Below are 22,091 nucleotides of genomic sequence, written 5' to 3' on the forward strand. Positions count from 1 at the left end.
CTCCATTCACAATTTACCTTAAAATAAGCAACCTTTGCTTGTACTCTCCTATAACTACAGTCAACGCCTCAAAGGACAGAGAAAACCATAGCATATGTAAATAAATAAAAGAATATATATTCTATTATTCTATTTTGTTTTTTAATTAAATAAATACACTTACAAATGTAATTATATTTTTTTTAATTATTTTTTGGTTTAAATATAATAAAATTCTATGGGTTAAAAAAATAAAGAATTGCGTCAAATATATAAAAAATAACATATAACCTAAATTAATGAGTTTATTGAATTTATCACTAGGCCGACTCATTATTGAAGTTGGACAAACCCAAACCTTTATTGGGCTAAGAATTAAATGAATTTTGAGCTAAAAAATTAAGGTACAATACATAATTTTTTTTTTACTATAGAATACTATTTGTTATATTTTCTAAACACTATTTTATTGAGTCTGTCAATTATTAAAAATTAATAGATTAGTTTTTTATCTATTCATATATTTTAAATTTATCTTTTTTGTTAAAATATAAACCACCATATGCATTAGACATTAACTTGTCAACTCAAATATAATAAAATAAAATTTTAATAATGTCTACTGGTATCGCTTGTTCAATTGGATGTTAACTTGCATATGTGGGCCCAACTTAAAAGCCCATTGTTCAATCTCTATAGATTGAGTGTTAATTCAATAAAATCATAATAAATAGCTATAAACTACTTTCTATATTACTGGAAATAAAGATGCATTACACTAGATAGTTCAAAAAAAACATAATCTATTAAAAAAACATGATAATCAGATATTATTAACTAAGATAATACTAACACCAAACTGCAGGTTTCAAGAACACCTAAAACCTTCCGACTAGTAAAGCATTGCTGTCGATAAACATGGGCTTGAAGATGAGCACGATCCTCACTTTTTAGCTTTCTTCGCCGATTCAGCGGCCTTGATCTATTGAACAAGCAAAATGGTAAGAAGATTCAGTCTCATAATTGGCTGCCATTTTATTTAAGTGTAACCAAAAGTAGTTCCAGTAGGCCGAAATAAAAGAACAGATGATCTTACTGTAGACACCCGTTTTTGTCCGGGTTTTTGTATATATTATTATTATCGTTATTTTAATTATTATTATTAGCATTATTATTATTATTTAACTTACAATTTACATATTACACTGTTTTGCAGGCCAACCCATGCCCAACAAACGAAGCCCAATTGACCCGAGCCCATACCCATCACTCAGCAGCCCGATTGCAAACCCTAACCTTAGGGTATCAACATCCCAGCACCGCACCAACATAGACCATTCGATCTGGACCCATTCAACGGTCCAGATCGATGGTAAATAGGGTTTCACAACCCTAAGCCAATCCAGCCGTCGTGCCTCTTCAACGTTCCAGTAGCCGTTCAAGCCAACAGCCATCAAGCCACTGCCGCCAGTGAGTTCCAGTTTCCCAGTCGACGAGCCATCGTCGAAAGCTTCCCGAGCCGATCAGAGCCCATCCCTCAAGCAGTCAACAGTGACAACATACCAAATCAATCAGCAAATCAGAGAAAAAACCCAATAAAAAAAAAAAAATAAATCTAAATAAAAATCCCTATAATCCCGAAAATCTGGGATTCAATCACCCTAAATCAAAAACCCATAATTTCCCTAAGCCTTAGGTACCATTATCACCGAAAGAACCCTTAAAAAAAATCCAACAGGCAACCATTATGAGGGGAGAGGATTCGGTGAGAGCAACAGAGGGAGAACGAAAGAAAATACAGAGAGCTTCGGGTGGGGGGCTCGAAACAAAGGAAAGCTCGAGAGAAATAGAGATAGAGTGAGAGGCTTACCTTGGATTCGGTCCGGCCGTTGATTGCTTCACCGGAGCAGAGGACTTTGTGGTCAAAGGGGACCCTTTCGTTTATTCTGCGTCCCGTGGCCACCGGTTCACGGTGGTCGGACTCTGGGCCGCCTCGTGCGATGAAGAAGCTGAGAGCTCTCCCCTGAATGCTTCGGTATTACTACTGAGGGAGAGAATGAAACCAAATAGGAATAGGGTTTTCTAAACCCTAAAACAAGGCTTATAACTTGTTTCCAACACGCCACCGTTTCAAGGGTCTGGGTACCCGTGTTTTGCAAGCATGGGGTAACTACAGTTTAGGTCCCTTCTCCTTTGTAATGCTTTATTTAAGTCATTTAATGAAATTATTATTGTTTTATTTCGAGCCTTTTAGTTTTTAATAATTGCATTTCAGTCATTAATTTGTATATTATGTTTGCTGATATTAATTCGGTTGTGATATTTATTTATTTCGTTTTAGTCACTGTTGCAGTTTATTGGGCATTTTCCTTTGATATTCGGATTTGGTCCTGAATTTGCAAATGTATATATTAGTCCCTGTTCATGTTTATATCATATTTGTCTATATTTGATTCTGATTTAATATTTTCAAATATTTTAATTTAATCACTGATCCCATGCATTTTTATTATCTTTACTATTATTTGAATTTGGTCATCATTCGTATATATTCTATTTTAGTCATTGTTTGATGTTTGGTTTAATGTCTATTTTGTTTTCTTTTGTTTTGGGCATCTATGTTTCCTTGTTTATATTTTAGTCCTACTAATGTATGTTATGTCATTTTTGTGGATATTTGACTTTGGTCCCAATGTTTGTAATAGTTTCATTTTAGCCCCTGAGTTTATATGTTATGTATTTTGGCTGAGTTTCGAATTTATCTCTGACATTTATAAATATTATATTTTAGTCACTAATCTTAGGTGTGTATTTTCTTTGATATTCAAATTTGGCTATGATAATTATAAGTCTATTATCTTAGTCATTGTTTTACTTTTGGTTTAATTATGATTCGGCCTTCATGTTATATTTTAATGCAATCTAGTCCTAAGTATTATTATGGGTTATTTATATTTCGGTTCATGTATTATTTAATGTTTGCTATCTGGGCTCTTCTTTATTTATAATATTGTTTAGCTTTTTAAGTTTCTATTATTTTCTTGGTCCCTAATCTTATTGTGTATGATTTGCATACTGTTTAATATTTTGTTTGGCCCTGGATTATTTGTTTTATTTGTTATTTATTCCTTTAGGTTTTTATTATTTTATTTGGTACCTTAAAATCAAATGTGATATTTATATTGTGTTTAGATCTGTAATATTTTATTTTATTCATTTAGGTATGATTTATTGTACTTGTTATTCGGTTATTTGTATGTAAATAATGTTTTTAGTAATGTGAATATTTTATTTTGTATTTCCAATTACATTATTTTCATTTATTTATCTATGTATGAAATATTCGATTATATTTTCAAGAACACGTATGCGTAGAATGGGCGTGGAAAGTACCACTTGATCGAAGTGGTGTGATCCGGTACGGCATTTTAACGACATAGAAACTTGAAATAAGTCGAGTATATTTTGCTAATTAATTTGTTCAAACGATGCAATGTGTGTTATTTTAAGTGACAATTTATTTATTTTATGTGAATGTAAATTTCAAATTTTTTTAATTTGTATTCAATTCACGTTTTTAATCAATTTACTCGTATGTAACATCGCTTTTAGTTATATTTGATTCGCAATTTTTACATAATCAATGGTAGAATATTCTTTTCGAATGAGAAATGGTTGAAATAGCTTTCCCGACGGAGGATTGCAAATTTCAAGATTTTGATTGAGTTAAAGGATTTTCTTTAAATAATTCGAGGCAAATTAAATAAATCTCAATAAATGGATATAAATAACTTTTATTCGATTTGTAACTTCCACCATTTATGACGATGTGTAAGCGACACAGTACCAATTTGGGCGTTGTGGGGGTGTATAGCCTTCCCCACGTAACCGACTCCCGAATCCATTTTAATTGAATCTTTGGTAAATGCAGACTATTTTTGTCTTAAAAATGATTTTTCTTAAAATTGTTTTAAAAGACGTCTTTAGGTATTCGACTTACCTAACCCAAAGGTTGATGGCGACTCTATTCAATTTAATTCAAATTAATTTCAAATCACCAATTTTCTAATTTAAAGTCATAATCGTTTTTAAAATAATATATAATTGTTTTATAAAAATGGTTATTACAGCTTGGCGACTCTGCTGGGGACATCTTTTTAGAGAGTCAAGCTGTAGGTCGCTACACATTGTCGTTTAGTGGAAATTATAAGTCGAGTACATAGTTAACTTATGATCCGTTATTGAAATTTTTAATTGCTTCATTTTTAATTATCATACTAACATTTTATCTTTTGCTTTCAGTTCTGTCCAAATTTTTGTCGTTTTTTTCTTTCTTTTCTGTTTTGAGTCAAAGGGTAGGTACGTTCCTCACACACATCACGTGCATTTGCATAACATGAGCTCTAGACACGAGCTTCGATCCAAGTAGTCGGGGTGATGCTTTACTCTCATAAGAATTTATTCTTCGTATGAGTTTTAGCAAATAACCCATGGGATAACTTTATACCTTCGTAGGAATTTATTCCTCGTATGGGTATAAGACAGTGAATCCCCGAATTGAACTGCGGTTAGGACCAATTCTTGAAAATAGATCATTTTGGGTAGATAGCATGTCCGGGTAGGATTGTTATTTAATTGAAAGCATGTTTGGGTAGATATCATGACGGGGTAGGTGTTATATCCATCTCTGAATTACATTTTTATTTGTATCAATTATTTTCATGTACTAACTTATTTTCTCTTTTGTTTGTGTATACTAACTTATTTCTCTTTTGTTTGTGTCATTTTGTCATTTGCATTGCATTGCATTGCATCATCATAATGCAAAAGTGTTGATCCGTAAGGGGATATTCGAGAGAAAATTTTCACAAGAAGAGATAAAAGTTTCAATCAAGCGATCGCATACAGACATGCATCGAGGGCTAAAAAGAAGTCCAGAGTACAGAATGAGATTTTCTCGAAGATCGTGCATCATTCGAGACTGATATGATAATCCACTGATCTAAGGAGTAATCCAGCAGTAGATTCTCATCCACAATTATTCCATCGTTAACCATCAGGGAGTGAAGCACAAACTTCAGCATAGCCGAGGTATTAATGGAGTTAGTTTACAGAGCATAGAGGGGCATCGGTTCCAAGTATAAAGATCCGAGACGAAGCAGTGAGCTCGAAGATCGTGCATCATTCAATACTGAGATGATGATCCACTGATTCAAGGAGTAGTCTAGCAGTGGAGTCTTATCTACAATCATTTCATCGCTAGTTATCAAAGAGCGACACCGACCTCATTACCACCGAGGCATTAACGGAGTCAGATTACAGAGCGCTTGAGGGGCATCATTATGAGGACGAAGATCCGAGATGAAGCAGTGATCCATTCCAGGCTCACCATCTAAGCGAAGACATGTTTGTAAATTGGATTGTCTTGTAATGTGAAAACTTTATTTCTGGTGAAGACTATTCTATGATATTCATCGTTGGGGTCAACATTTTCCATCTGCATTTGCATCTTTTTTGTTGCATATATATTTTATTTTTAAGCATTTTCATATGCATCATTCATAAAAACATGAGATCAATTTGTGGAGAAGTCAGTGGAAGTAATCCTGATCACGTGACCATATTGAGAATATAAACAAGAAGCTGAAATCAACACGATAGAAGTTTGTTCGATTGAGTCTTCCAGGATGGTTCGAGAAAAGAGTCATCGTTCCCTAAGGTCTACGATGTTGATCCAGTGCACCATTTCCATCTAAGAAGCTCCAAACATTCCGCTAAGAACTGCAAGACACTAAAGCACAAAATCCATAATATGATTTATTCAGGGGTATCCTAATACTAAGCCAGAGAAGTCATTGCATCAACACTTGCATCCATAGAGATTGTTTTGTTTGAACTCGTTTTTGTTCTTTCTTCAATATTTGCTTAAATATTTTTAAGCTTTGATGACTGAAATGATGCTACCTTCTAAGGTTAAATAATTGAACAAATTTTAATCTTTAGTTCTTTGAATATCGAATGAATTACATATTCTTTTAATTCTTCAAGAATTATAGATTTTTGACATATGGCAAGATTAGACCTTTTTTTATCCTGTCTAAAACCCAAAATAAAATCTCTCGATTTTTTTACCCGAAATAATTCCTGGTCACTACCAAATAACCAATTTTTGACATTCTATCTCTTTGAGACCTTGAAATATTCTTTCCACCTTGAAACACTGTATTTATTGAGACACAAAAGTCATACCCATACCTTTTCTTTGAGCCAATAAAGTCATCATCGTCTTCTTAGACGTAGAACCAACATTTTCTACCAATAAAACCTACAGACATTGAGTACAAGATGTTCACTTGAACATAAACCTTCCTACAAAGAAGACACAGTGTGGGGCATCTCGCATCAATTTTCTGAAGACGAGCATGAGCAATTGAGACATGTTGAGAGCAAGAAGAGAAGAGAAAAAAAAAATAGAATTTATTCAAAATAATTCTATCATGCATTAATTACATTTTTTTCATGTGAATAAACAATTAATCTTGAAAATCTATCCCCCTAGGGATACCTCTTCTGCAAGGACTTCTGTGTATGAGATGATGAACGGCTTTCTTTCTTTATCCCTTCACAAAAGGAGAAAATATATCCCTTGTGTCCCCTTTTGAGCCTGAATGATATTTTCTTTCGATTCAACCCTAACCAAGGATCACCCTCCACACTGGGGGGCAATGTGAAGGAAATCTGAGTGAAGAAAATTGATCCAAATGAGATACCGAAAGGTGAACCAGACGCAGAGTGCAAAGATCAAACCAAAGAAAAAAAAAACAAAGAGCAAAGAAAAAAATCAAAGCAAAAATCAAAGAAAAAGCAAAGAACAAAAGAGGACAAAGAACACAGACAAAGAATCTCCTGACTTAAATGACGCATTGAGCTTCAAACCGTGAGATTAATCAAACACAATCACTCTAGAATCACTTGACTCGAAGATCATAAAACATCAAGAGAGGGACATGCGAGTAGATTCAAATTGAGCAAAACAAGATCGAAGGCATCAGAGTTAATTGATCCTTGGTTCAAATACCCTTAAAACACATGTTTGGGCCTTTTATCCCTTTCTTTCATAACCCTGAACTATGACCTACATTACGTGCCTTACAAGTCCCTTCTAATCATACATGGATTTCTAAGCGGAAGAGACTATCCTCATATTTCATCCCGCCTATCAGGATTAATATTTTACTTATAAAGATTTTCTAAAATCTTTAATGCATGATAGAGAAAAATAACAAAGGGGGGTTAAAGACGTAAAATTCTGAGTAACGTCTTGAAACCAAAGGAGGATTTGAGTTGAAAACCTGAAAGGGCGGCTCGAATATGAAGATTATTACATAGGAGACGATTGCTCAAATCCCTTGATGAGGCATCACAACATGAATGAGAACATGAGAGTTGGGAGTCAGAGAACACTTCCAATAACTGAGTACAGAAGCTACTCCATCAGATCAGAGAACATCAAATAATGAGAACACTATATTTTGACCAAAATAACCACTTGAGACTTTTTATCCTCCCTTACTTAACCATCTCTCAAAGATAGCGTTGATCTTGACACTTGTCAAATAGCTATAATTTATTGAAGGATTAAAGTGTAAATTCTTTGATATCCAATGAACTCTTATTCTATGATTTGTCAATTGTGAAACCTTAAAAGGGGCAATGTTTTCAAATCTTTTGATCAAACATTTTTCAAAACTATTGATATTGTCAGACTTTTGAAAATAAAAGAAGAAGAAAAACATTTTCAAACAAGATAATCTCTCTGGAGGCGTATCTTGGAATTCAAAAAAAATATATCTATCTGAAGCTCAAAGATCGAAGCTGGGGCAAGAGAAGCTAAATTTTAGGGCAAAATTTGATGGAATAAACAAATGGTCTCAGGTCAAGGTTTGTAAGAGTACATTGGTGGAAATACGGACAAGTTGAATCAATGATAGATGAAGAATACTTTCGCAACTATTCTCTTCCAGATCGAGAAAACATACATACATACAAACATATATACACATACATACATAATACATAAAATTTGCATCAAACATTTATCATCATATATATTAAAGACATTTTTCTCCTCACTTGAGGGCAAATTGGACAAAAAAAATCAAATAAATTTCATCTTGACATCCATCATAACATCCAAGATAGTCATTCAAAAATACATCATTTTGATCTCTCAGGAAATCAAAGCTCAGAAATGACCAGAAATCCCTAACTTGAAGAAGCAATGATTTGATTTCTTGAAGTCAACAATCAAGACATTTCCTCAACCTACAGGAACAAGAAGACTATCTATCATCTTTGAGGTTTTTTATTGAAGTAAAATTCAGTCTCTTGAGACATTTTTTTCCTTTGAGATCCAAATTTTGAATTTGTTTCACATTAAACAAAGTTGATTTCATTTGAGATCGTATCTATTTCAAAACAAATTTCGTCTCGCTTGAGACATTTTTCCACAAATTTTGAGAATTTTAAAACAAATTGTGTTTCGCTTGAGACATTTTTCCTTTGAGATACAAATTTTGAACTTAAAAAAATTAAACTTATTGTTGTTTCTTTCAAAACAAATTTCGTCTCGCTTGAGACCTTTTCCCTTTGAGATCCAAATTTCGAATTTGTTTCACATTAAACAAAGTTGATCTCACTTGAGATCGTTTTCTCAAAAAACAAACTTTGTCTCGCTTGAGACAATTTCTCTAAAAACAAATTTTGTCTCATTTGAGACTATATCTTAAAGCAAATTTCGTCTCGCTTGAGACATTTTTCCTTTGAGATACTAATTTTGAATTTGTTACACTTAAAATAAAATCTCACTTGATATTGTTGTTTATTTCGAAGCAAATTTCATCTCGCTTGAGACATCATTTTCTCTCATAATACAAATTTCAAGGTTATTGTACTTAAAGCAAAATTAATATCACTTGAGATTTTCAAAGCTGATTGGTCTCGCACGAGACAGTTTTCCCTTTTAACAAATCCTGAAATTATTTCATTTGAAACAAAATAAACACTGTTGAAAACCCTTGAGATTATTTCCATATAAACAAAATCGACAATATTTGAATCTTTTAAAACGATTTTTGTCTCTTGAGACAGTTTCTCTTGAAAAAATCTTTGAGTTTGTTCCTTTTGAATAAAAATCTTGGAGTTTGTTCCTTTTGAATAAATATCTTTGAGTCGTTTCTTTTGAAAAAAAACTTTGAGTCTATTTATTTTGAAACAAAGTTTTATCTCTCTTGAGACAATTTCGTGAAAAATCTTTGAGTCTGAAACAAAGTTTTGTATCTCTTGAGACAATTTGTGAAAAAAATCTTTGAGTTGTTTCTTTGGAAACAAAATTCTTTCTCTTTTAAGATAGTTTCTTTTGAAACAAAAATCTTTGAGTTTGTTTCTTTTGAAACAAAATTTTGTCTCTCTTAAGATAATTTCTTTTGAAACAAAAATCTTTGAATCTGTTTCTCTTAAAATGAATTTTGTATCTCTTGAGACCGTTTCTTTTGAAGTAAATCTTTGAATATGTTCATTTTGAAAATCTTTGAGTTTGTTTCTCTTAACAAAATCATCTTTGAGTCTATTTCTTTAAAAACAAATGTTGTCTCTCTTGAGACAGTTTCTAATTAAAAACTAACTTTTGAGATTGTTTCATTTGAAACAAATTTGGTCTTACTTAAGATGTAATCCATCTTTGAGTCTATTTCTTTTGAAACAAAATTTTATCTCTTAAAGACAATTTCTTTTGAAAAATCTTTGAGTTGGTTTCCTTTGAAACAAAATTTTGTCTCTCGAGATAACTTCTTTTGAAAATACCCACCTTTGAGATCGTTTCTATTAAAACAAATTTTGTCTCGCATGAGACAATTTTCTTTCAATGTCATCTTTGAGTCGTTTCCCTTTAAACAAATTTTGTCTCTTGAAACATTTTCTCTTAAAACAAGATCATCTTTGAGTTGGTTTCTCTGAAACAATGTTTTATCCCTTAAAACAATTTCTTTTGAAGAAAAATCTTTGAGGCTATTTCTTTGGAAACAAAATTTTGTCTCACTAAGATACCATTTTCTGAAAAACAAAGTTTTGTCTCTTATGACAATGTCTTTTCAAAAAAAAGAAAAAGAAAAAAAAATCATTGAATTTCTTTCTTTGGAAACAAAATTTTATGTCTCTCGAGACAGTTTCTTTGAGAAAAATCTTTGAGTTTGTTTCTTTGGAAACAAAATTTACCATCTTTGAATCTGTTTCCCTTGAAACAAAATAAACATCTTTGAGAACGTTTCCCTTAAAAACAAATTTTGTCTCATTTGAGACAATTCCCTTTAAATGCCATCTTTGGGTTGTTTCCTTTGAAACGAATTTTGTCTCTTTCGAGACAGTTGCTTTTGAAAAACTTATCTTTGAGTTTATTTCACTTGAAACAAAGCAAATATCTTTGAGATCGTTTCTCTTGAAACGAATTTTGTCTCCCTTGAGACAATTTTTATCAAAATTCAATTTTTGAGTTTGTTTCTACTGAAACACATCTTTGAGTTGGTCTCACTTGAAACCATTATTCCTAAGATGGCCAGTAGTCCTCATCACATAGGAACCGTGTCATCCCCAGACCAGATCTCCTCATCACGTAGGAGTCGTGTCAACCATTGGATAACCAGCCATCCTCATCACGTAGGAACCGTGTTATCACCTTTAGATTGGCCAGAACTCTTCATCACGTATGAGCCGTGCCATTCCCCAGACCAGATCTCCTCATCACGTATGAGCTGTGTCATCCCCTGACCAGATTTCCTCATCACGTAGGAACCGGGTCACCCTTAGATAACCAGTAGTCCTCATCACGTAGGAACCGTGTTATCACCTTTAGATGGCCAGAACTCTTCATCACGTATGAGCCGTGTCATTCCCCGACCAGAGCTCTTCATCACGTAGGAGCCGTGTCACCTTTAGACGACCCAAACTCTTCATCACGTATGAGCAGTGTCGTCCCCAACAACCAATATTATCCAATTTCTATGAAAATGGAAGAGAACCAGACAAAAACGTGTTGTCTTATCATCTTTGCCCTATTCTTGTTAACACAAGAATGTGCAAAGAGGGGCAGCTGTAGACACCCGTTTTTGTCCGGGTTTTTGTATATATTATTATTATCATTATTTAATTATTATTATTAGCATTATTATTATTTAACTTACAATTTACATTACACTGTTTTGCAGGCCAACCCATGCCCAACAAACGAAGCCCAATTGACCCGAGCCCATACCCATCACTCAGCAGCCCGATTGCAAACCCTAACCTTAGGGTATCAACATCCCAGCGCCGCACCAACATAGACCATTCGATCTGGACCCATTCAACGGTCCAGATCGATGGTAAATAGGGTTTCACAACCCTAAGCCAATCCAGCCGTCGTGCCTCTTCAACGTTCCAGTAGCCGTTCAAGCCAACAGCCATCAAGCCACTGCCGCCAGTGAGTTCCAGTTTCCCAGTCGACGAGCCATCGTCGAAAGCTTCCCGAGCCGATCAGAGCCCATCCCTCAAGCAGTCAACAGTGACAACATACCAAATCAATCAGCAAATCAGAGAAAAAAACCCAATAAAAAAACAAAAATAAATCTAAATAAAAAATCCCTATAATCCCGAAAATCCGGGATTCAATCACCCTAAATCAACAACCCATAATTTCCCTAAGCCTTAGGTACCATTATCACCGAAAGAACCCTTAAAAAAATCCAACAGGCAACCATTATGAGGGGAGAGGATTCGGTGAGAGCAACAGAGGGGAGAACGAAAAGAAAAATACAGAGAGAGCTTCGGGTGGGGGGCTCGAAACAAAGGAAAGCTCGAGAGAAAATAGAGATAGAGTGAGAGGCTTACCTTGGATTCGGTCCGGCCGTTGATTGCTTCACCGGAGCAGAGGACTTTGTGGTCAAAGGGGACCCTTTCGTTTATTCTGCGTCCCGTGGCCACCGGTTCACGGTGGTCGGGACTCTGGGCCGCCTCGTGCGATGAAGAAGCTGGGAGAGCTCTCCCCTGAATGCTTCGGTATTACTACTGAGGGAGAGAATGAAACCAAATAGGAATAGGGTTTTCTAAACCCTAAAACAAGGCTTATAACTTGTTTCCAACACGCCACCGTTTCAAGGGTCTGGGTACCCGTGTTTTGCAAGCATGGGGTAACTACAGTTTAGGTCCCTTCTCCTTTGTAATGCTTTATTTAAGTCATTTAATGAAATTATTATTGTTTTATTTCGAGCCTTTTAGTTTTTAATGATTGCATTTCAGTCATTAATTTGTATATTATGTTTGCTGATATTATAATTCGGTTGTGATATTTATATTTATTTCGTTTTAGTCACTGTTGCAGTTTATTGGGCATTTTCCTTTGATATTCGGATTTGGTCCTGAAATTTGCAAATGTTATATTAGTCCCTGTTCATGTTTATATCATATTTGTCTATATTTGATTCTGGATTTAATATTTTCAAATATTTTAATTTAATCACTGATCCCATGCATTTTTATTATCTTTACTGTTATTTGAATTTGGTCATCATATTCGTATATTCTATTTTAGTCATTGTTTGATGTTTGGTTTAATGTCTATTTTGTTTTCTTTTGTTTTGGGCATCTATGTTTCCTTGTTTATATTTTAATCCTACTAATGTATGTTATGTCATTTTTGTGGATATTTGACTTTGGTCCCAATGTTTGTAATAGTTTCATTTTAGCCCCTGAGTTTATATGTTATGTATTTTGGCTGAGTTTCGAATTTATCTCTGACATTTATAAATATATATTTAGTCACTAATCTTAGGTGTTGTGTTTTTCTTTGATATTCAAATTTGGCTATGATAATTATAAGTCTATTATCTTAGTCATTGTTTTACTTTTGGTTTAATTATGATTCGGCCTTCATGTTTATATTTTAATGCAATCTAGTCCTAAGTATTATTATGGGTTATTTATATTTCTGGTTCATGTATTATTTAATGTTTGCTATCTGGGCTCTTCTTTATTTATAATTATTGTTTAGCTTTTTAAGTTTCTATTATTTTCATCTTGGTCCCTAATCTTATTTGTGTATGATTTGCATACTGTTTAATATTTTGTTCTTGGCCCTGGATTATTTGTTTTATTTGTTATTTATTCCTTTAGGTTTTTATTATTTTTATTTTGGTACCTTAAAATCAAATGTGATTATTTATATTTGTGTTTAGATCTGTAATATTTTATTTATTCATTTAGGTATGATTTTATTGTACTTGTTATTCGGTTATTTGTATTATGTAAATAATGTTTTTAGTAATGTGAATATTTTATTTTGTATTTCCAATTACATTTATTTTCATTATATTTTTATCTATGTATGAAATATTCGATTATATTTTCAAGAACACGTATGCGTAGAATGGGCGTGGAAAGTACCACTTGATCGAAGTGGTGTGATCCGGTACGGCATTTTAACGACATAGAAACTTGAAATAAGTCGAGTATATTTTGCTAATTAATTTGTTCAAACGATGCAATGTGTGTTATTTAAGTGACAATTTATTTTATTTTATGTGAATGTAAATTTCAAATTTTTTTAATTTGTATTCAATTCACGTTTTTAGTTAATCAATTTACTCGTATGTAAACATCGCTTTTAGTTATATTTGATTCGCAATTTTTTTACATAATCAATGGTAGAATATTCTTTTACGAATGAGAAATGGTTGAAATAGCTTTCCCGACGGAGGATTGCAAATTTCAAGATTTCTGATTGAGTTAAAGGATTTTCTTTAAATAATTCGAGGCAAATTAAATAAATCTCAATAAATGGATAATAAATTAACTTTATATTCGATTTGTAACTTCCACCATTTATGACGATGTGTAAGCGACACAGTACCAATTTTGGGCGTTGTGGGGGTGTATAGCCTTCCCCACACGTAACCGACTCCCGAATCCATTTTAATTGAATCTTTGGTAAATGCAGACTATTTTTGTCTTAAAAATGATTTTTCTTAAAATTGTTTTAAAAGACGTCTTTAGGTATTCGACTTACCTAACCCAAAGGTTGATGGCGACTCTATTCAATTTAATTCAAATTAATTTCAAATCACCAATTTTCTAATTTAAAGTCATAATCGTTTTTAAAATAATATATAATTGTTTTATAAAAAATGGTTATTACACTTACCTTCTTCACTCCGCGGATCTTCTTAGCCCTGTTCTTCCGTTCCTTCAACTGCTTCCTCGATTTCTCCACCTTCTTATCGAGTCCGTTCTGAAAATGCAAGCAAAATAGATCATCAATGTCGCCCGTCATATTCGTACCCTTCAAACAAGGATGAATTACCCTGATAATGTAATTTTTTTTTTTTTTGTAAATTTACCCTGATTAGCCTGTATTTAGGTTCATACTTCTTTGCACTCTCGACAGAATCATAAATTAAACCGAATCCGGTAGATTTACCACCTCCAAAATGAGTCCTGAACTTGAACACGAATATCGAATTCGGGTCCTTAACCTCATACATTATAGCAAGCTTCTCCTTCAGCTCCGCCTAACAACCCAAATCAATAACATATTACCACAAATCAAAACGTACCAGCAGTTCAAACAAGATAACTTCAATAAGAAATATTAAGATTTACCTTGGAAACATTGGGCCTCCCAGGATGCAAAACATCAAAGATCTACCCAATAAAGAACCAATTAAATTAACAAATATAAGAGTTTGATCCTATAAACACATGAAAATACTTGGAAGAAATTAATGAAAAATGAGTGAAAAAAGGGAAAAGGAACATACAAATTGTTTCCTGGAAAGGAGCCGGTTGGTCATGAACTTCCTAGTCCTAACTCCTAATAGTCACTGCCTTGTCTGCCATTGCAAATAAAAAACCTTCCTTTTCCTTTCCTTTTGTTTTTTCGGAAGCAGCTGCTTATTAATATAAAGTATCTATCACCTAACTGTTTGATAACGTATTTTGGGAGATATGAATCCTATTTTAAGGGTGATTTGGTTGTTTTAAGGTTTTTTATCCGGGCTGAATATTTTGATAAATATTTGATAATTTTTAATTAATATAAAATTTTCAACAACAAAAAGTGTTGAATCAGATAAATAAGTAGATAAACTTAAATTATTTTATCTTATTTTTAAATTATATTTTAAATGATTTATCTTTTTTTATTAGAAAATTAAATGCAACTTTTCAATATTCAGTATAGAAAAACAAATTGCTCCGGATTATGAATAATATTTTTCAGTGAACACAGTAATATTTTCGTATTCCTTGACTATCATTATATAATAGTAGTAGAATTAAGATTCCACCCGAAAGAGTTTTGATATTGAATGCAAGTTTTAAATAATTAAATTTTGCTATGGTCAAAGTTTTAAAGAAGTAATAAGTTGCAGGACTAAATATGAAATTAGCCCAAGTAAACTAAACTACGGTTGTACTAGGAAAGAGAAATCAAGGGACTGAAATAGGAGTTACTCCCAAAATAGTATAAGGAAAGAATAAAATTACCATTAAAGGAAGATGATTAAAATGGTCATTAAAGGAAGATGGGAGATAAAATGGTCATTTTGAAAGGAAGAGAAAAATCTAGATTGGTATAGAATTACGGAGAAAAACGTGGGTTAATTTTATTTTTAAAGCACGTGATAATAAAATGTGGGTATAATTAAGCCTAATGGATTAAAATAAGGTAAGTAAAGTGGCATTATAATAGCCATAAAAGTGTGCAGAAACGATGGGGGCACTTGATAGTCAAAAATTGACTACCAAGCCCGTCCAAAACGTCAATTAAGAAGACAAGAAATAAAATATTTTGATGAATAAATACGGATATATCAATAAATTGACAAGGTGTGTTGGAAAATACCTAGATGATGACTCACATCCATATAGATGTGATAGTGCATTGCTAACACAACATATTATTTATTTATTCATGAATTGATTATCGAAATCGTTACAGATAAAATATTTATTAGAATAAAGTCTATAAATAATTTTTTAATATGTTGTTTTGTTGAGCCTCATTATTATTAAAAATTATAAAATGATCTTAAACTATTGAACATTTTTTGTTGAGTCTCTCGATTATTAAAAGTTATAAAATGTTCATCTGACTATCATTTGTTTTAAACTCGTCTTTTTTTCTTTAAAAATTGAAGGTCACCTGAGTTTAATGCTAACCTATTGATTGAGATATGATAAAATCTGATCTACAACATATAATTCAAACAGTTCATGATTAAATTTTATCATATCTCAATAAACAAATTAATATCTAACTTAGACACTCGTTGATATTTAACAAAAATGACAAGTTTAGAACATATGAATAGTCAAATGACCATTTTATAACTTTTAAAATCGAGGGACTCAAGAAAACAACATCTTATATATTTTATAACTTTTAATAGTTAAATAACTCAAAAAAATAATGTCTAATAATTAGTAGATGATTTTTATACTTTATTATTAATAAATGATATTGATATATAAATAGAGTTTGATAGTATTAATTGATATTGATATATTATTAATTGAATATATTAATTTTTTTTATATAAAATTGATATATTCAATTTTCTCAATTGAGATTAACTTACCAAATCCTTACAAGAAGATATAATGGTACGGGGGGAGTCAACTTGTAAGCATATTTTCTAAATTATTATTCATCTTTTTCTTTAAATATATTCAATTTTGATAATAAAAAAAACTTGTGAACATATATTCTAAATAATTATTTAATATTTCTAAATTATTAATCTTTTCCCCTTATTATTTTCCTAGAAAGAGCCGTCGTCAGCCCGCTATACCGATAAACGCAGCGTTTTTGCCTTTTGTAATTTGTTTTGTTTCCGTCGTCTTCTTTTCCCAGGAAAATCCGATCCAAAACCCTAGCTCTGGGAAAACAAATTCTTAAAGCCAAATTACAAAAAGAAGGAAATGGCTTTATTGAGAAGTCGCACAGCTTCATTGAATCTCTTCAACAGGTTTCTGCATCAATCGTTTCGTGTTCCCAATCTCAATCTCTCCTCTGGTACTCTCCTCTCAATCTTTTTTTCTCACAAAAAATTATCAATACTGCAAAATGGCGTCTTATCATATCCCCGTTTGGGTTCTGAGAGATCACTTGTCTTGCAAGTTTAAAGTTTGGTGCCAAATAACAGAATAAGGAATTAGAATGAATAAAAAATCGTTCTTTAGTTTCTAGGGTTTGTCACAATTTATAGTTTACTCTTTAACGCAATTCTTGCATAGAGGGAAGAAAGACAACGAACCTTTAGATATCTTTTGCTTCTCTTTCTTCTTCTTCTTTGAAATGTTCCTTTTTTGCAGTTGCTGCAGATGTTCATAATCAATCAACGATTGAGAGTATGAAAAGAGATCTACTTAATCTGGACATTAATTCACAAATTGGGAGTTGTATGCCAATTGCTTCTATGCGAATTGGAACCTTTATCCACAACATTGAGGTGAACCCTGGTCAAGGCGGAAAGCTGGTCCGGGCTGCTGGAACTTCTGCTAAGATCCTCAAAGAGCCAAAATCAAGATATTGTTTGATTAGACTGCCATCGGGTGCTGAAAAGTTGATTGATACTCGATGTAGAGCGACTGTTGGTACGGTGTCGAATCCTAGCCATGGAGCTAAGAAGCTTAGGAAGGCTGGACAGAGTCGGTGGTTGGGCAGGAGACCCGTGGTTAGGGGAGTTGCGATGAATCCGGTTGATCATCCTCATGGTGGTGGTGAGGGACGGAGTAAAAGTAGTGGAAGTTATGGTCAGACTTCGCGGACACCTTGGGGAAAGCCTTGTAAGTGTGGGTTTAAGACTGCCAAAAGCAGACGCAGAAACTAGTTCTCGGTCAAGTTGGCATTTTGCTTCTTTATCTATTTTCAACAATCTGATGCTCATGCTTTTGATGATTTTTGTTTATTAGTTAAAGGACTCATTGTATGAATTGAGGCATTTAGCCACTGATGCATTATGGATGTTCATCTTTGTTCTTCAACAGGTTCTAAAATAATCATGTTGATTTCAGGGAAATATGTTACATTTAATCGGTATCTCAGCTGATCAAACAGTGATGGTAATTTTTTTTTATATGCATCTTCAACCTTGTCTGCACAATCTGAACCATTTCTAAGAGTGCATTTTTTTTATGTGGATTTATTCATTTCCATCTTGTATTTGATTGATATATCGATATCTTTTTCTGGAAGTTATCTTATCATGAATAAACAACAAATAATGTGTTTCGGAAATTAGATCATTTAACTCTGGATTTCAAGTGAATTCTGTGTTAAAACTTATGTGATTAATTAGAATTCGTACAGTGCTGCTTGGTTTTTGAAGTAGTTATGTGGATTCAGATTAATTCATCTATAGTTCTTACAGCATACAAGAAAAAAAATCGAAAATTATTGAGATTATATTCATGTGAAATAGGGTGTAAAAATAATCTTCTTATAACTTCCTTTGATTACATAAATGATCAAACATGTTGAATAGATGCATATTCCGGTGACTACCACCAATTTGCCTCAGCCATTGGAGGTGGTTTGAATATTGTGCTACACAAATAAATAATCACAGGGCTGAACTCATCGGGAACACTTGAAATTTCCATATGTTCTTGCGATCTGACTGCCGCGAGCTTCTTCTGCATGGCTTCTAAGTATTCCCCGGCATCACATATGTAGAAGATGCTTGCCTGCCAGACAAAGTTGCTCCTTCCATACTATCTATGTAATCCTGTAAACAGTAACACAATGATCAATTATAACATTCCCATTTTTTCTTAATTCTTGGTTGAGGTCACATGAAATGCAGGAGTCCGGGACACTTGGTTGCCCTTCTTTTCTTAATTCTTGGTTGCATTGGATAACTAAGCCTGTTTAAGATGGCAAGAAAGAAGTTATTAGCGGGTGTCTTCTGATCAGGTCGGAATGGATCCTTACCAGGTCCTTCACGGTATAGAGATTGCCCGAATTTGACTACGGGCGACCATGTAACTTGTAATCGCTGGGATGATGGGAATAGAGCCAATACCGGCCAATAAAAACTGAAGTGATTATCATGAACTGAAATTCAATTTGTGAGCATACATGGATGAAGGAGAGAGTGAAAATGGACTTGGACTCTGACTGGACAAAGACAACGATGCATTTTGGTCTCTTGAAAGGTGTAATCAACTCGAGAGTAAATTGCTCCTTAGAAGTTTCCAACCTGCTTTGCATCTCTCCTTATGATTTCATGGTTTGGCAATGACATGTACGGGAGTCGAGACACGTCTGATAGTCAATACAGCCAAACAAGCAATAAAGTAATTTGGTCAATTGAGAAGAAAACCCAGAAAACAAGAAAAAATTATGGAACTAAAAATAACATACAAATAAACAAAGAAGGAAGGAAAATGGTTACCGTTAATACTCGTGTCAGATACATTGTTGTCTACAGAAGACCTCACACAAAATCCTTTTATGGAAGTTGAAAACTTTAGACAAGTGTAGAATGGATGAAAGAAAAAAGGAGCTAACTTGTAAGTAGACTTTGCCACTTACCATCGACCAACCCAAAAGCAGCATTTATGTTTTTGATTAAACAATTATCTTGTATCGTATTGTCACAGTTCTTCTTTTACGCTCGAAATCAAATTTCTTGTGAATTTTTAATGAATGGCGACCGTTTCTGTTTCTCTCTTAAGTCTTATCTTAAAAACCAAGACTTGAATTGCCCCCAACTTCTAGCTAACAGAATAAATGAGCTGTTTCATTCGGCTTCTGTCGGAATTGGACAAGGCTTTATTGATCAACTGACTTTTAAATTATACTCGATTCGGATTGATATCAAAATTATAAAGGGCAATATTTCAAAAGCCTTATTCTATCAATGTCAGATGTTTTTTTATAATGGATTGTACAAGTAAAGAAATACCCGGTTGTTGTAATGAGCAACTGCAATTCATAATCTGAATTTCATATAAAAAATCACAAGATTGTAAAAAAAAAAAAAAAAAAATCATCCAATAAGTCTTATATTTCCCATTCTTATTAATTTTAATGTATATTCGGATAATGTCTATAAAATATAGTTTTACATTAATTTTATATTATTCAGATTTTTCTTTTTTGGTAAAATATTTGTACTAGATATCGATATCCAACATATATTTGGATATGAATATAGGTACAACTCTCCCCCTAAGTTGGAGCAACATAGCTTGAGCCTACTTCAGTAAACTCTTGGCTTACCTCATTTGTAAGAAGTGGTTTCCATCTTTGGTGTAATTGTTGATTGATAAAGTTTGACAATCCATGGATCTTGATTCTCATCAGCTATGCCTATCGACTGCGAAGGCGAATATCGTTGAATGTATTCATCCATTTCTTCAGCTGGAGTAGTTCTTTTTCCTTTCGCTTTGAAGTTCAGTGCAGGCCGTTGTCTCGGTTCGCTTTGCGATCGGACTTTAGCCCTCGAAGATTGTGTGTTCGCCATGTAACTCGGCGTGTAACGATAATCGTGAGAACTGAAAGACGATCTCGCCGGTGTCGTCTTCGACATCGGAGGAGAATGCCGGGGACTGTTGTGTGTGGTGAATGAGAACTCACGTTTATGTTCTCTCTTCGGGATGGAAAGATCTCCCGAGTAAAATCTGGGGATTCCTTGCTCAATCCTCTCCATTCGTGAATGATTCATAAAACCATGATTTTCATAAAGATTTATATTAACACCATCCTACATATATGCACAAAACATCGATACATTAGTTGCTGAATTTGGAGTTGTTACAGAACGAGTTCATGTTTGGTTGGTTAGAAAACGATGGAAATTGAAAGAAAGCTTACTCTTTGTGCTCTTTTGAACTCTATCTCATGGGAAAACCTCGCATATCTCGATGATTGGGATTTAACAGCAAGTTGGGATTCCTCAGTCATTTGGACTCTCTTAAACCGAGCTCGAACTTGTATAGCCATTAGAGCATGCATGCTTCGGAGAGTTGCAGTCGTTTGTTTTCTCACCAGGTGACCCCTAACCAGTGCCTGCAACTTTACTAGTCCCCTTAAAGCATGCAATGCTTTCCTTGCCTGCAATGTTCACATCAATCAATACAGAGATCATTAGGCCTCTGCAACCATGGAATTCAAAGGTTTAAGCTAGGATTATTACCAAATACGAACGAAAGGCGGCCTGAATCCGGGTCGCCGCCGCATGCAACACTGCTGCATATGTTGCTTTTGTTTTCCTTTTGGTATACCTTGCCATTGCCATAGCAAAAACGTTCTTGTTATCGTGCCGGATCTCCATGTCGAATACAGCTTGCGTTCCGAGTGGAGTTGCGGTCATAGAATCGAATGACCGGGAACTCTTAGGAGCACAATCTTTACTCGACAACTTGCCGAAACTCCATCTCCGTTTAAACGAAGATGAGGGTGATGGAGTTGCACATGGGTTTGTAATCAAAGTCCCTTCTTCAAAAGATAGGGACAAGTTCTTCCTCTTCGCTTTTTCATCTTTTCTCCCTAACAAAAAGTTTACTAACCATTTGCCAGCCTTTCCCATGGCTGATCACACCAGAAAGAAGATTGAAGCTATTATAATTTATACAGATAACTCAGTTGACTGGTATTTTTAATTCATGTATGTTGGTTTGTGTTTTGTTGCTATTAAATTTATTTATGTATTAATTTATTTTTGGCAATACTTTTATACCAATCCAAGGCCTGCAATGGAAAAACTTATCCTGGTTAAGCCATTTGTCACTCTATTGAAGGTTTCTTAACAAAGTTTCAACTCCATTTATGGAGCTTTCTTAACTTCTAAACTTTTGTTTCCTTAAAGTAATGGGCCATCAAATAGACTAAATATGGCATCATTTGATGTAAATTGTAGCTTTGAGTAAAAAAATTTCTAACAGAAAAAATTATCTTATACATAAAAACGTTTTTTTTTCTTCAACTGTGTGCCGAATATGAATGTATACGATACGTCTAATCATATATTTAGAGGATGTCATATACCTATACCCAGGTGATATAATATAAATACTTC

At 33.5% G+C, this 22,091-nt stretch overlaps 2 protein-coding genes and 1 pseudogene across 2 annotated transcripts; 1 reads left to right on the forward strand and 2 right to left on the reverse strand.

Moving 5' to 3' along the window:
* The first annotated feature begins 46 nt into the window (after positions 1-46).
* Positions 47-18,197, forward strand: LOC120117746 (60S ribosomal protein L2, mitochondrial-like). Its single transcript, XM_039137979.1, has 4 exons — positions 47-59; positions 10,139-10,151; positions 16,975-17,080; positions 17,380-18,197. The coding sequence occupies exons 3-4, from the start codon at positions 16,987-16,989 to the stop codon at positions 17,895-17,897; spliced, it is 612 nt and encodes a 203-aa protein (XP_038993910.1). The 5' UTR covers positions 47-59; positions 10,139-10,151; positions 16,975-16,986; the 3' UTR covers positions 17,898-18,197.
* LOC120117748 lies at positions 855-14,971 on the reverse strand (annotated as a pseudogene).
* A 1,993-nt stretch (positions 18,198-20,190) lies between the features above and the next one.
* LOC120117745 lies at positions 20,191-21,776 on the reverse strand. The gene is made up of 3 exons (XM_039137978.1): positions 21,210-21,776; positions 20,888-21,127; positions 20,191-20,777 (listed from the first exon to the last, which is right to left on the reverse strand). The coding sequence occupies exons 1-3, from the start codon at positions 21,600-21,602 to the stop codon at positions 20,295-20,297; spliced, it is 1,116 nt and encodes a 371-aa protein (XP_038993909.1). The 5' UTR covers positions 21,603-21,776; the 3' UTR covers positions 20,191-20,294.
* Positions 21,777-22,091: the final 315 nt, after the last annotated feature.

Source organism: Hibiscus syriacus, unplaced genomic scaffold (assembly GCF_006381635.1).
Source record: "Hibiscus syriacus cultivar Baekdansim isolate YM2019G1 unplaced genomic scaffold, ASM638163v2 tig00110321_pilon, whole genome shotgun sequence".
Lineage (NCBI taxonomy): Eukaryota > Viridiplantae > Streptophyta > Magnoliopsida > Malvales > Malvaceae > Hibiscus > Hibiscus syriacus.

Excerpts from the sequence above, each read along its gene's own strand:
- LOC120117746 (XM_039137979.1), top strand. The coding sequence starts at position 16,987 with ATGGCTTTATTGAGAAGTCGCACAGCTTCATTGAATCTCTTCAACAGG. Across the intron at positions 17,081-17,379 it reads CAATCTCAATCTCTCCTCTG|TTGCTGCAGATGTTCATAAT; the intron begins GTACTCTCCTCT and ends CCTTTTTTGCAG.
- LOC120117745 (XM_039137978.1), bottom strand. The coding sequence starts at position 21,602 with ATGGGAAAGGCTGGCAAATGGTTAGTAAACTTTTTGTTAGGGAGAAAA. Across the intron at positions 21,128-21,209 it reads CCGCCTTTCGTTCGTATTTG|GCAAGGAAAGCATTGCATGC; the intron begins GTAATAATCCTA and ends TGAACATTGCAG. Across the intron at positions 20,778-20,887 it reads AGTTCAAAAGAGCACAAAGA|GATGGTGTTAATATAAATCT; the intron begins GTAAGCTTTCTT and ends GCATATATGTAG.